The 13003-nt window shown below is 41.5% G+C and overlaps 1 protein-coding gene across 1 annotated transcript in view; it reads left to right on the top strand.

Moving 5' to 3' along the window:
* The window catches only part of vcanb (versican b), a 62698-nt gene extending 54733 nt beyond the window's left edge, over positions 1-7965 (top strand). Inside the window, exons 15-17 of the mRNA XM_028600881.1 lie at positions 2475-2619; positions 4944-5126; positions 7398-7965. Of these exons, the coding sequence (XP_028456682.1) occupies positions 2475-2619; positions 4944-5126; positions 7398-7630 (561 nt within the window). The 3' untranslated portion in view covers positions 7631-7965. The remainder of the gene's footprint in view (positions 1-2474; positions 2620-4943; positions 5127-7397) is intronic.
* The last annotated feature ends 5038 nt before the right edge of the window (positions 7966-13003 follow it).

Here is a 13003-nt window from a genome sequence, read left to right as displayed (position 1 = left end):
TGTAAACTGCAGGAAGGTTTGTTCAGGTCTGTGGAGCTGGGTTGTCCCAGCAGCACCACTGTCTGCTCTTTCTGGGAATTACATCCAGCCACATGTTGGGTGAGCGCCGTTCCATCAGGGGGGAGACGTGGGGGTTTCATCGTGGCAGGATATTTGTAGAATTCATAATGAAGTTCTCAAAATGACAGCCCTGTTTTCAGCTTTGTGGCGGTGATGCAAGAGGCTTTTTAAATACTTTATTTAGCCTAATAAAAAGGGAAATTTCTCAACACATAAAGGAGCACTTCCTTCAGTTTATCACAAACATTCAACATCAACACATCTGGAGATAGGTGATTTTCACTGGACATGAAGGGGAGGAAACACTGTCATCTGCAAAGAAAAGTAGCTTGAGATTCAGCTGATAGCTTCATCATTACCAGAGACACCTTTCACATTGTCCTTTGATACACTAAATCATGATTTAGGACAGCAAGAGTCATCTGAAAAGTAACTAAAGCTGTCAGATAAATGCAGTGCCGTAAAAACTACAATATTTACTTCTGAGATGTAGTGGATTAGACATATATAAAGTAGCAGAACATGGAAATGCTCAAGTACAATACCTGAAATGTCTACTTACAGGTGACAAGATACATGTAGAAATCATCTTACATTTCTCAATATGATGTAGTAGTGGCCCAGTTTGGATTTACAGTGCAATCGCGACTGTCCTCTGTTTTTCTGGCTGAAATTATGCCTAAATACGATCGTGTCCTTATTGTTGGGGATTTTAATGTCCATGTGCGTTGTCCGGAAAACCCGTTAGCAAAAGACTTTTTACACCTCATTGACTCTTTTAATCTTGTGCAGTCTGTGTCTGGCCCCACGCATGAACGCGGACACACACTGGATATTGTCCTATCTTATGGGTTGCCTATCCATAATTTAGAGATATGTGATGTTGTGTTTTCTGACCACATGCCAGTATTATTTGAGATTGTGCTTGTCTGTAATACAGCTAAACCGTGCGTAACTGCACGGCGCTGCCGTATTATTAACCCTTCCACTGCTGCTCAGTTCTCCTCTATTTTCAGTCAACACTGTGACATACCAAATTCTATATGTAAAATTATGCAGACGAGCTTAGTTTATGGTTTCACTCCACGTGCCAAACTGCTATAGACTCTGTGGCTCCATTGAAAACTAGGCAATCTAAAACTAAAGTTGAACTATGGCGAAATGATTATACCCGTGTTGTCAGACGTGAGTGCCGCAGGGCTGAGAGCAAATGGAAAAAGGATAAACTACATGTATCTTTGCAAATGTTAAGGGATTGCTTGCGGTATTACCAGACAAGTTTGAAAGAAGCTAAAAGGAAATATGTCGCTGAAATTATTCTGTCAAATTGTAACAATCCTCGTTTTTGTACTTAAGTGTCTTGATGACATAAAGGCATGGATGACTTAACTTTTTAAGTTTTAATGAAAGTAAGACAGAAGTGACTTTTTTTGGTGGCACCGCTGGGGCCCCTGGTGCTCATTTGGGTTCCTTGAGTCAATATATTAAGCCAACTGTCACTAACTTAGGGGTTAAAATTGACCCCGATCTTAAGCTTGACAGGTTAGTAGTTAAAACAAGTTTTTTTCATTTGAGGTAATTGGCCAAAATAAAGTCATTCCTTTCCAGGCAGCACGTTGAGACAATAATCCACGCCGTTGTCACCACTCGGCTGGATTACTGTAAAGCACTGTACATGTGGGTCAGTGGGTCCTCTATTGCTCGTTTCCAGTTGGTGCAAAACACTGCTGCACGTCTTTTAACTGGAACACGTAAATACCCCCCATTTCATCGTCACTGCGTTGGCTGCCTATATATCACAGGATCCATTTTAAGATTCTTTTATTTGCTTTTAAAGGCCAAAATGGCCTTGCCCCTCCTTACATCTCTGAGCTGCTACACCCCTACAGACCCATCCGTTCTCTCAGGTCAGCCGATCAACTGCTCCTAATTGTGCCGAAAACAAAGCGCAAGCTAAAAGGGGACCGGGCTTTTTCTGTAGCAGCTCCTAAATTGTGGAACGATTTACCTTTGCACATTAGACAGGCATCTTCACTGTCTATTTTTAAGTCTCTTCTTAAAACCCATCTTTATTCTTTGGCCTTTGAAAACTGAAATTGACAATTCATGTTTGGTTATACTGGTCGTATTGGTTCGTTGTATGGATTTTTTGTTTGTACTTGTATTATATGGGTTGTGTGAGTTTTGTATTTTAGGGCTTTCATGTATTCATTTATTGTTTTACTGTAAAGCACTTTGTGTCCTTTTGGATTTTAAAGTGCTCTATAAATAATTTATATAATTTATCTATAAATAAATAATTTTGATTGATTGATTGATTGATAGTGATTAGGCAATGCCTAAACTCTCTGTTTATAGCAGTTTATTGGGTGTTTGACGATGACGTAAAACAGTGAAAGTGTGTGTTCTGACAGCAATACGACCACTGGAGGCCGAACCAGCCCGACAGCTTCTTCCAGTCGGGAGAGGACTGCGTGGTGATGATCTGGCACGAGGGCGGCCAGTGGAACGACGTGCCCTGCAACTACCACCTGACTTTCACCTGCAAGAAGGGGACAGGTACGCTACGCACACATGGACACACACACTTGGAAACACACATTAACAGACACATGGAAACACACATGGACACAAACATAGACACACACGGACACACACATGGACAAACATAGACAAACACTTGGAAACACATTGACACACACATGGACAAACATAGACACACACTTGGAAAGACATTGACACCCACATGGACAAACACAGAGAAATACACACATGGAAACACACACATGGAAACACACATGAACACACACACACATGGACACCCACACATGGACACACGTATGGACACACGTATGGATACACACATAGACACACACTTGGAAACACATTGACACACACATGGACACTCACAAACACAAACACACACATGGACGCACACGTGAACAAACACACGGACACACACTTGGACAAACACATAGACACACACTTGGAAAGACATTGACACACACATGGACAAACACAGAGAAATACACACATGGAAACACACATGAACACACACACACATGGACACCCACACATGGACACACGTATGGACACATGTATGGATACACACATAGACACACACTTGGAAACACATTGACACACACATGGACACTCACACACACACACACAAACACACACATGGACACACACATGAACAAACACACGGACACACACATGGACAAACACATAGACACACACTTGGAAAGACATTGACACACACATGGACAAACACAGAGAAATACACACATAGACACACACTTGGAAACACATTGACACACACATGGACACTCACACACACACACAAACACACACATGGACACACACGTGAACAAACACACGGACACACACATGGACAAACACATTGACACACACTTGGAAAGACATTGACACACACATGGACAAACACAGACACACACTTGGAAAGACATTGACACACACATGGACAAACACATAGACACACACTTGGAAAGACATTGACACACACATGGACAAACACATAGACACACACTTGGAAAGACATTGACACACACATGGACAAACACAGAGAAATACACACATAGACACACACTTGGAAACACATTGACACACACATGGACACACACACACACACACACGAACACACACATGGACACACACGTGAACAAACACACGGACACACACATGGACAAACACATTGACACACACTTGGAAAGACATTGACACACACATGGACAAACACATAGACACACACTTGGAAAGACATTGACACACACATGGACAAACACATAGACACACACTTGGAAAGACATTGACACACACATGGACAAACACATTGACACACACTTGGAAAGACATTGACACACACATGGACAAACACATTGACACACACTTGGAAAGACATTGACACACACATGGACAAACACACGGACACACACACATGGAAACACATTGACACACACATGGAAACACATAGACACACACTTGGAAAGACATTGACACACACATGGACAAACAGAGAAATACACACATGGAAACACACACATGGAAACACACATGAATGGACACCCACACATGGACACACGTATGGACACACGTATGGATACACACATAGACACACACTTGGAAACACATTGACACACACATGGACACTCACACACACACACAAACACACATATGGAAACACACATGAACAAACACACGGACACACACATGGACACACACATGAACAAACACACGGACACACACATGGAAAACCATTGACACACACATGGAAACACACTTGGAAACACACGGACACACACATGGAAACACACTTGGGAACACATGGACACTCACACACACACAAACACACACATGGACACACACATGAACAAACACACGGACACACACATGGAAACACATGCACACACATGGAAACACACTTGGAAACACATTGACACACACATGCACACACATGGAAACACTTGGAAACACATGGACACCCACATGGACACACAGACATGGCTACACACATGGATACGCTCACATGAAAACAAGCATGGACACACACATGGAAACACACTTGGAAACACAGATGAACACACACACATGGATTCACACACATGGCTACACACTAAGCGCTGCCCAAGACGTTTGTGATTGGTTTAAAGAAATGCCAATAAACCAGAGCATGTTTTGCCTCCCATCCAGGAATGCTGTGTGGACTCGCCAGACCTTCCTCCGCAGCGCTGTGGAGGAGGGTCTGGCGATGTGAGGCTAATGTTGTGTTTACAGCTTGTTTGGCTGCCTCCAGGTGGCCATTTAAATCAACGAATGTACGTGTAAGCATCACCCAGTGAACCCTTTCTGTTCTCTACCATCAGTCTCATGTGGGCAGCCCCCTGTGGTGAAGGATGCTCGCATGTTCGGGGCCGTGAAGCCTCGCTACGAGATCAATACCCTGCTCCGCTATCACTGCAAACAGGGCTTCATCCAGAGACACGCCCCCACGATACGCTGCCAGGCCAACAGCCAATGGGACACGCCCAAAGTCACCTGCACAAGCCGTGAGTGTTTGAGGAACTGATTTGATTCACAATCACAACGCTGTACACCATTTAAGCTCCTTGCACACAGAGTCTGTACAAATGTACACATTAGGGGGCTTCTCCATTCTGGGAAAAATCTTAATCACGATTATTTTCGGTCAATATTGAAATCACGACTATTAAACACGATTATCATTGACTTAGAATATAAATCTGAGCCTGTCCGTGGCAAAACAAGCCCTTTTGTGAAGGTAAATACAAGCTGGACAGTTGCCTTATTAACTTACATTGTAGCTTGTTTCTGCAGCAATCTCACTTAATACTGGACCAATGTCAAAGATTGTTGTTCCCGAGAGTCACTTAGACACAAAAACATAGGAACATAGGTTGAAAAAACCGATTGTTACCCTTTAATTTACTTCAGAGAGGTCATAATAGACCCTTTGCGTCACTTTTTGACGCGGTGGGAGCAAGACTGTTTTGCAACCGATAATACCGCAGCTCCTTGATAAGGAGATGGAAATCTCCTTGCTCTCTGAACAATATCAGGATTGGATGGACCCAACATTTCCTGTTTCCTTTTCTCTTTTTTAAGAAGAGAGAGGAGAACAAAATCATCTTCACTGCCTCCATTTTGCATTCTCTTGCGAAATAATTTAAAGGTCCCATGACATGGTGCTCTTTGGATGCTTTTATATAGACCTTGTGGTCCCCTAATACTGTATCTGAAGTCTCTTTTATATAGACCTTAGTGGTCCCCTAATACTGTATCTGAAGTCTCTTTTATATAGACATTGTGGTCCCCTAATACTGTATCTGAAGTCTCTTTTATATAGGCCTTAGTGGTCCCCTAATACTGTATCTGAAGTCTCTTTTTATATAGACCTTAGTGGTCCCCTAATACTGTATCTGAAGTCTCTTTTATATAGACCTTAGTGGTCCCCTAATACTGTATCTGAAGTCTCTTTTTATATAGACCTTAGTGGTCCCCTAATACTGTATCTGAAGTCTCTTTTATATAGACCTTAGTGGTCCCTAATACTGTATCTGAAGTCTCTTTTATATAGACCTTAGTGGTCCCCTAATACTGTATCTGAAGTCTCTTTTATATAGACCTTAGTGGTCCCCTAATACTGTATCTGAAGTCTCTTTTATATAGGCCTTAGTGGTCCCTAATACTGTATCTGAAGTCTCTTTTATATAGGCCTTAGTGGTCCCTAATACTGTATCTGAAGTCTCTTTTATATAGGCCTTAGTGGTCCCTAATACTGTATCTGAAGTCTCTTTTATATAGGCCTTAGTGGTCCCTAATACTGTATCTGAAGTCTCTTTTATATAGACCTTAGTGGTCCCCTAATACTGTATCTGAAGTCTCTTTTATATAGGCCTTAGTGGTCCCCTAATACTGTATCTGAAGTCTCTTTTATATAGACCTTAGTGGTCCCCTAATACTGTATCTGAAGTCTCTTTTTATATAGACCTTAGTGGTCCCCTAATACTGTATCTGAAGTCTCTTTTATATAGACCTTAGTGGTCCCTAATACTGTATCTGAAGTCTCTTTTATATAGACCTTAGTGGTCCCCTAATACTGTATCTGAAGTCTCTTTTATATAGACCTTAGTGGTCCCCTAATACTGTATCTGAAGTCTCTTTTATATAGGCCTTAGTGGTCCCTAATACTGTATCTGAAGTCTCTTTTATATAGGCCTTAGTGGTCCCTAATACTGTATCTGAAGTCTCTTTTATATAGGCCTTAGTGGTCCCTAATACTGTATCTGAAGTCTCTTTTATATAGACCTTAGTGGTCCCTAATACTGTATCTGAAGTCTCTTTTATATAGGCCTTAGTGGTCCCTAATACTGTATCTGAAGTCTCTTTTATATAGACCTTAGCCTTGGCCTTGACCAACTGCCAATTTGCTCCTTTGAAAGCCATGATGTCTCTCTCTCTCATGGGGGGGCCAAATTCTCTGGGTGGGCAAAGCAGATAGAGGGGAGGTAACCTTGCTCCTTATGACCTCATAAGGAGAAGATTCCTGATTGGTCCATCTGAGTTTTCATTTTCTCAAAGGCAGAGCAGGATACCCAGGGCTCGGTTTACACCTATCACCATTTCTAGCCACTGGGGGGCCATAAGCAGGCTGGGGGAACTCATATTAATGTTAAAAACCCTCATAAAGTGACATTTTCATGCCATGAGACCTTTAAAAAAAGACTCTGTGTGCAAGGACCCTTTTTTAGAAATGTTTTCAATTTTAACGCTATTTCTTTGCCCATCTGCATTCTCAGCCGCGACCTACCACAAGTCGCTCACTCTCCGGCGCCGCAACAAGCAGAACAACGAGCAACCAAACCGGCACCATAGCAATCACATCCATCACACCGCGAGTCACCAGAAACCCAATCCAAACCAAGAGCAGCAGCAGCAGAGTTACAACTTCTTTCAACGCTTCTGGAGCCCTTTCCAGAGGGAGAAGAGGCAACAGCCGCAAACACACAGCGGGGATCAGAAGAGACACTGATTTAGAGGTTTCGGGGGGTGGGGGGGGATTAGCTTAGCAGTGGCAGTCAAACACAGCGGGCCGGTCGATGCCGGTCCAGAGGCATCGGTAGACAGGGAGAAGGACCAAACTGTCTATCAATGTCTCTCTAAAGGACGAGGGGCGTGTTTCACTAGTACATTGTCCCCAAAAAAAAACACTCCAGGATCTGAACTGTAACACTAGTGAGAAGTTTGATTCATTTGTAAAGTTCGCAGCCTGGTTTATATCAAGTTTACGAAAGATTTTTGTCCCCTAAAACACTACACTCTAAGAAATATCTGTGTATTAACAGATGTACAGTACAGGCCAAAAGTTTGGACACACCTTCTCATTCAATGTGTTTCCTTTTTATTTTCATGACTATTTACATTGTAGATTCTCACTGAAGGCATCAAAACTATGAATGAACACATATGGAATTATGTACTTAACAAAAAAGTGTGAAATAACTGAAAACATGTCTTATATTTTAGATTCTTCAAAGTAGCCACCGTTTGCTTTTTTATTAATAAGGGAAATAATTCCACTAATTAACCCTGACAAGGCACACCTGTGAAGGTAAAACCATTTCAGGTGACTACCTCATGAAGCTCATTGAGAGAACACCAAGGGTTTGCAGAGTTATCAACAAAAGCAAAGGGTGGCTACTTTGAAGAATCTAAAATATAAGACATGTTTTCAGTTATTTCACACTTTTTTGTTAAGTACATAATTCCATATGTGTTCATTCATAGTTTTGATGCCTTCAGTGAGAATCTACAATGTAAATAGTCATGAAAATAAAAAGGAAACGCATTGAATGAGAAGGTGTGTCCAAACTTTTGGCCTGTACTGTATGTCTGTGCATTTTAACAGAAATTGTCCGTAGAACTTGATAACGTAGCTGTACACAACGCAACGCCATTATCGTAAATTATTAACCAGTACTTGGATTAGCGAGAGTCAAAAGCGCCCAAAAAAGTGTTCAAAAAAGCTTTAAATTAATTAAAGAACAGATTTAAAGTGCCCATATTATGAAAAAAAATCACTTTTTCTGGGATTTGGGTTGTTATTTTGTGTCTCTGGTGCTTCCACACGCATACAAACTTTGAAAAAAATCCATCCATGGTGTTCTGAGTGAGATCCGGTTTCTGAACGTGTCCTGTCTTCAGTCTCTGGGTGAGCTGGTCAAAATCTGCACGGCTTTCTACGTTACTAGCCGAAACGAGGGGCCTAGGGGGATAACCGTTAGCATGCTAGCTCGTTCAAAATGGCAAAACACTGCTACGACACACCCTAATCTACAAAATAAGTTGTATAGAACTACTTCCATGTCCCTGTTCTGCAGGTATTCCACGCTAAGTGTGAAGTGTGCCCTCGTTTAGAAGAAGTCTCCCAGCTAGAGAAACAGCTAGCTAGCTCATGTAGTCCTTACCTAGCTACTGGGCATGTGCGACTGACAACAAAGATGTTACAGAAGTTGAGAGGTCTCACTCTGTAGCTAAAACAGAGAGCTCAACATACAGGGTGAAAAGACGAGCTGCAGCAATGTGCAGTACAACAAAAATATGGTGTTTTTTGAAAATTATACCATGTAAGGCTATTCTGGTACAACCTCTAAATACAATTATGAACCTGAAAATGAGCATAATATGGGCGCTTTAATTTCAGAAGCTTATTAACTGAGCAGCTTTGTATGAGAGAATTTGCTTACACTTTCCTAGTAGGTATCTACGTAAGAGTGACATGACACTGTCATGAATGTGTCATACACGGTATAAACAAGTCACAAAAGTTCATGAAATTACGTTTCTTTTAGTAAGTGCCATTCGGTTTTTGTCATGACAAGTCAATGGTTAGGGTTAGAGTTTATGTGTCATTACAGTGTTATGTGTTAATGACACTGTCATGACACTCTTATGTCGATGCCTCCAAGTAAAGCGTTACCGAGAACATAAAACATTCTTTATTTTTAATGCAACTACACACAACATTCCTGTTTTTAATTACGGGACAACGTCCGAGAAATGAGCTGCCACAACCTTTTCTGTTATTTTACGTATTTATTTCTTAGAGTGTATCATCAGCTGGTTTGAGTCGAGCTGAGACGGGCCGGTTCAGACCGGGCTTAAAGTTAGCAACCTGATTTATTTATCAAGTCACGACGCTCCAAACAGAACGACTGCCGCCCTAACGGCTTCACTGTTCACTCCGTCTCTGCACCGAATCACAACGTTCCCTGAAATATTAGTGGTTTATTTTTATAAGAGCTAGCCCAGTAGTTTTCAGGATTTAGATCGTGATATTGTTAGACTTTAAAGAGCATGAAATCATCACTTTAAATTATTATTATTGAACATTTTCCAGTTTTTCCTGTTTCGGTTTGTTGCTGCTTATTATTAAGCATTTTTAACTGGCTCATTTCCCGTGTAGATTTTGTACAAACTATATTTTAGCTGAGAAATTATTATTTTCTTTTTTTTTATATAAAAGTGAGAAGGGAGATTTAAAGAGTGGCACGCGGAGATGGAGAGGAGATTCGTACGTCACGTACGTAACATACTTAAAGAAGTGTATAACTGGGCTGTTTCTGCAGTAGGATGGCGAAAACATTTTTGAAATTGGTGCTACAAGTTCAGAGAAAACAGAGAAAATAAGCTGTGATATTCCCTCTTGCTCAAAAAGTAGAAAACGTACAAACTACCAGAATGCACCGCGCCGCACCGGATCAATAAACGCTCCCGCACGTCAAAGAATCAATATGGTGGCCGGCTGGTTACAAACTATTTTTTGGATTTCATGTTTATTTGGATTGGGACAGATGCTACGACATAGACATCCATCCATCCATCTTCCAGCTCCAAATTTCCCTTTCCCTAGGTCTGTCTCCAATGGACAGCATCACAGCATTTTGCTAATTTCCAATTGCATGCTATGTTCACACTTGGGGTCGTTTTTTGACAAGGAAAAGTTGACTAGGGCGCTTTTGTAGTAAAAATGTTTTAATTCCAAAAAGCTGCCCAAGAGCGTCTTTTGTTGCTATAACAACAGCTACTGCCACAGTATCCTAGAGCGCTATGTGCCTCCGTTTTGACATGTTTCTCAAAACATTTCAGCGAAACTGCTGTAAAATATGTTCTATGTTTCTACTTGATCAACACTGTTGAGTTTAACCTTTCATCTGAGTTTTTTCAGCCTACGTTTTTGCCATGTTTCTCAAAACATTTCAGCAAAATTCAACAGATTTCAGCGGATTTCAGCGAACCAGTGCAGTAAAATGTGTTTCTGAAAACATTTTAGGCGATAAGTTGCCAATAAATTAACATGTTCAACACGGTCTAGTTTTACAGTTTAGAGGGGAACTATGCAGTTTTTTTAAGCTTAATTTACCTTAATTGGACAGCTTCGGAGTCATTGGAATGGTTATATGACTTGTTTAGAGTTGAATGGTGGTCGTTTCGCTTCCCCCCCCCTAGTGCCTGTGAGCGGAAAAACCACCCTCGCGCTGGACTCAGCGTCAGGAAGTATGGCGTGATATCGGGTCTCGCGATGTAACGGATTGCTTCACGGCACTGCATGGATACAGGAACCGGCTGGCTATAAGAACAAGGTAGAAATGGGAGTTTTTCACACTATCGTCATGGCTGATCCGGCTAAAAAGAAGCAGAGAGCTCGGAAAGCATTGTCGGAGGAACAGAGAAAGAGGAGACGGCAGACTGACCGAGAGAGGAGTCAGACACCAGTAAACATAGGAGCTGCCAAATATCTATTCCGAAGCTGTAGGGGGAGCTCCATAGAGAAACCTGCGAGCAAAAAGCGCAGACAGCGAAGAAATGGCCAAAACTGCATATAGCGCCCCTTTAATCTAAGTTCGGTCTGAGTATCTCTCTCGATCCGCTTCTAAACTCTTTGTGTCCATATGCGGAAGTACAATCTGTAGTTCGAGCAACAGTCCTAGGAGCCAACATTTCACCAACATTTTTAGGGTACAAAGTCGGAAATGCATCCCTTTAGCGTAACTTACGAAAGTGAGTTAAATTAAATAACAAACTTGTTGTTTTAACCCAAACTGTCATCTTGACAGTACTTAACCAAGTAGTTTTGTGTCATTTCACCAAGTTAACCCGTGTTTAAAACAGCGACCGTTTCCGTGCGCCAGGTGCTGGAAAATATGTTTACTTCAAAACGTAATTGAGAACGCAGTTTCATTGTATGGGAGCGTCATTTTGTAGGAGACAGGGTTGGGTTATTATGAATGTGTGCTATTAATCATAGGATAAATAATATAGATACTACATGAAGCCATATGAATTTAACTTATTGTATACTTTAAAACTATGAATGGACTGTGATGTTTAATAAAGGTCATGGGAACTGAAGCGATTCTGTTAATGATGCTGTTTACAGATCTGATCACGTAGTACACGCTGCACATACAGAAGCATTTGTCAGGCTGTTCTCATGCAACCATTCGTATATATAGGCATGAAAAGCACTGTAATTGGTATGTATTCCACGTTAATTATTACTGTCAGACACAAGACTTTTCTCGGAAGTGTTTTGATCCAAACCACGATCTCTTTTACTAATCTTAACTAGTCGTTTTGGTGCCTAAACTTAACTGTCGTCGCCGTTTGTCGCTCACTTTTTGTCGGCTAAACTTAACCGTAATGTCCGCTGAAACAACCGTCACTTCACGGTGCTCTGTACCCGGCTTACAGTCGCCTTTTTTCGGCTAAATTTAGCTGTCTCGTGACTGGCCGGCAGTCGCCTAATTTCGTAGGACATCATACGAATTGCTGTGCATAAGTTTTCGTACGAAATCATACGAACCGTTCATGAGAATACGTTGAACAATCACCTCTTGTCGCCGCATTACGCTCACATTTTGTCGGCCAAACTTTGCTGTTACTTAACTTAAAATCCCGCACGCTGACCATTACGCAAGCAATAATTTATTTAGAAAAATACAACGTTTCGGTCCCAGACCTTCATCAGGTAAATGATATTACCCGATGAAGGTCTGGGACCGTAACGTTGTATTTTAAATAAATTATTGCTTGCGTAATGGTCAGTGTGCGGGATTTTCTCTCAACAATTTTTGATCTGTTACCTTTGATCATATCCTACGCACCTGCCCGACCAAAGAGGTGTGCCAAAAAGTTTTTTCAAGCTGTTACTTAACTTAACCATCGGCTCGCAGTGCTCTGGAGTTAGCTCAAAATCACTTTTTTCCCCCTAAACTCAAATAGCAACTGTCGCTTAAGTCGGCGCAACGTGACCAGCCGACGGTCGCCTAATTTCGTAGAATATCATACGAATTTGTGTGCTTACGTTTTCGTGCAATATCATACGAACCTGTTCATGAGAGTA

Source organism: Perca flavescens, chromosome 16 (assembly GCF_004354835.1).
Source record: "Perca flavescens isolate YP-PL-M2 chromosome 16, PFLA_1.0, whole genome shotgun sequence".
NCBI classification, from domain to species: Eukaryota; Metazoa; Chordata; class Actinopteri; order Perciformes; family Percidae; genus Perca; species Perca flavescens.
This window is presented reverse-complemented; position numbering and strand designations above follow the sequence as displayed.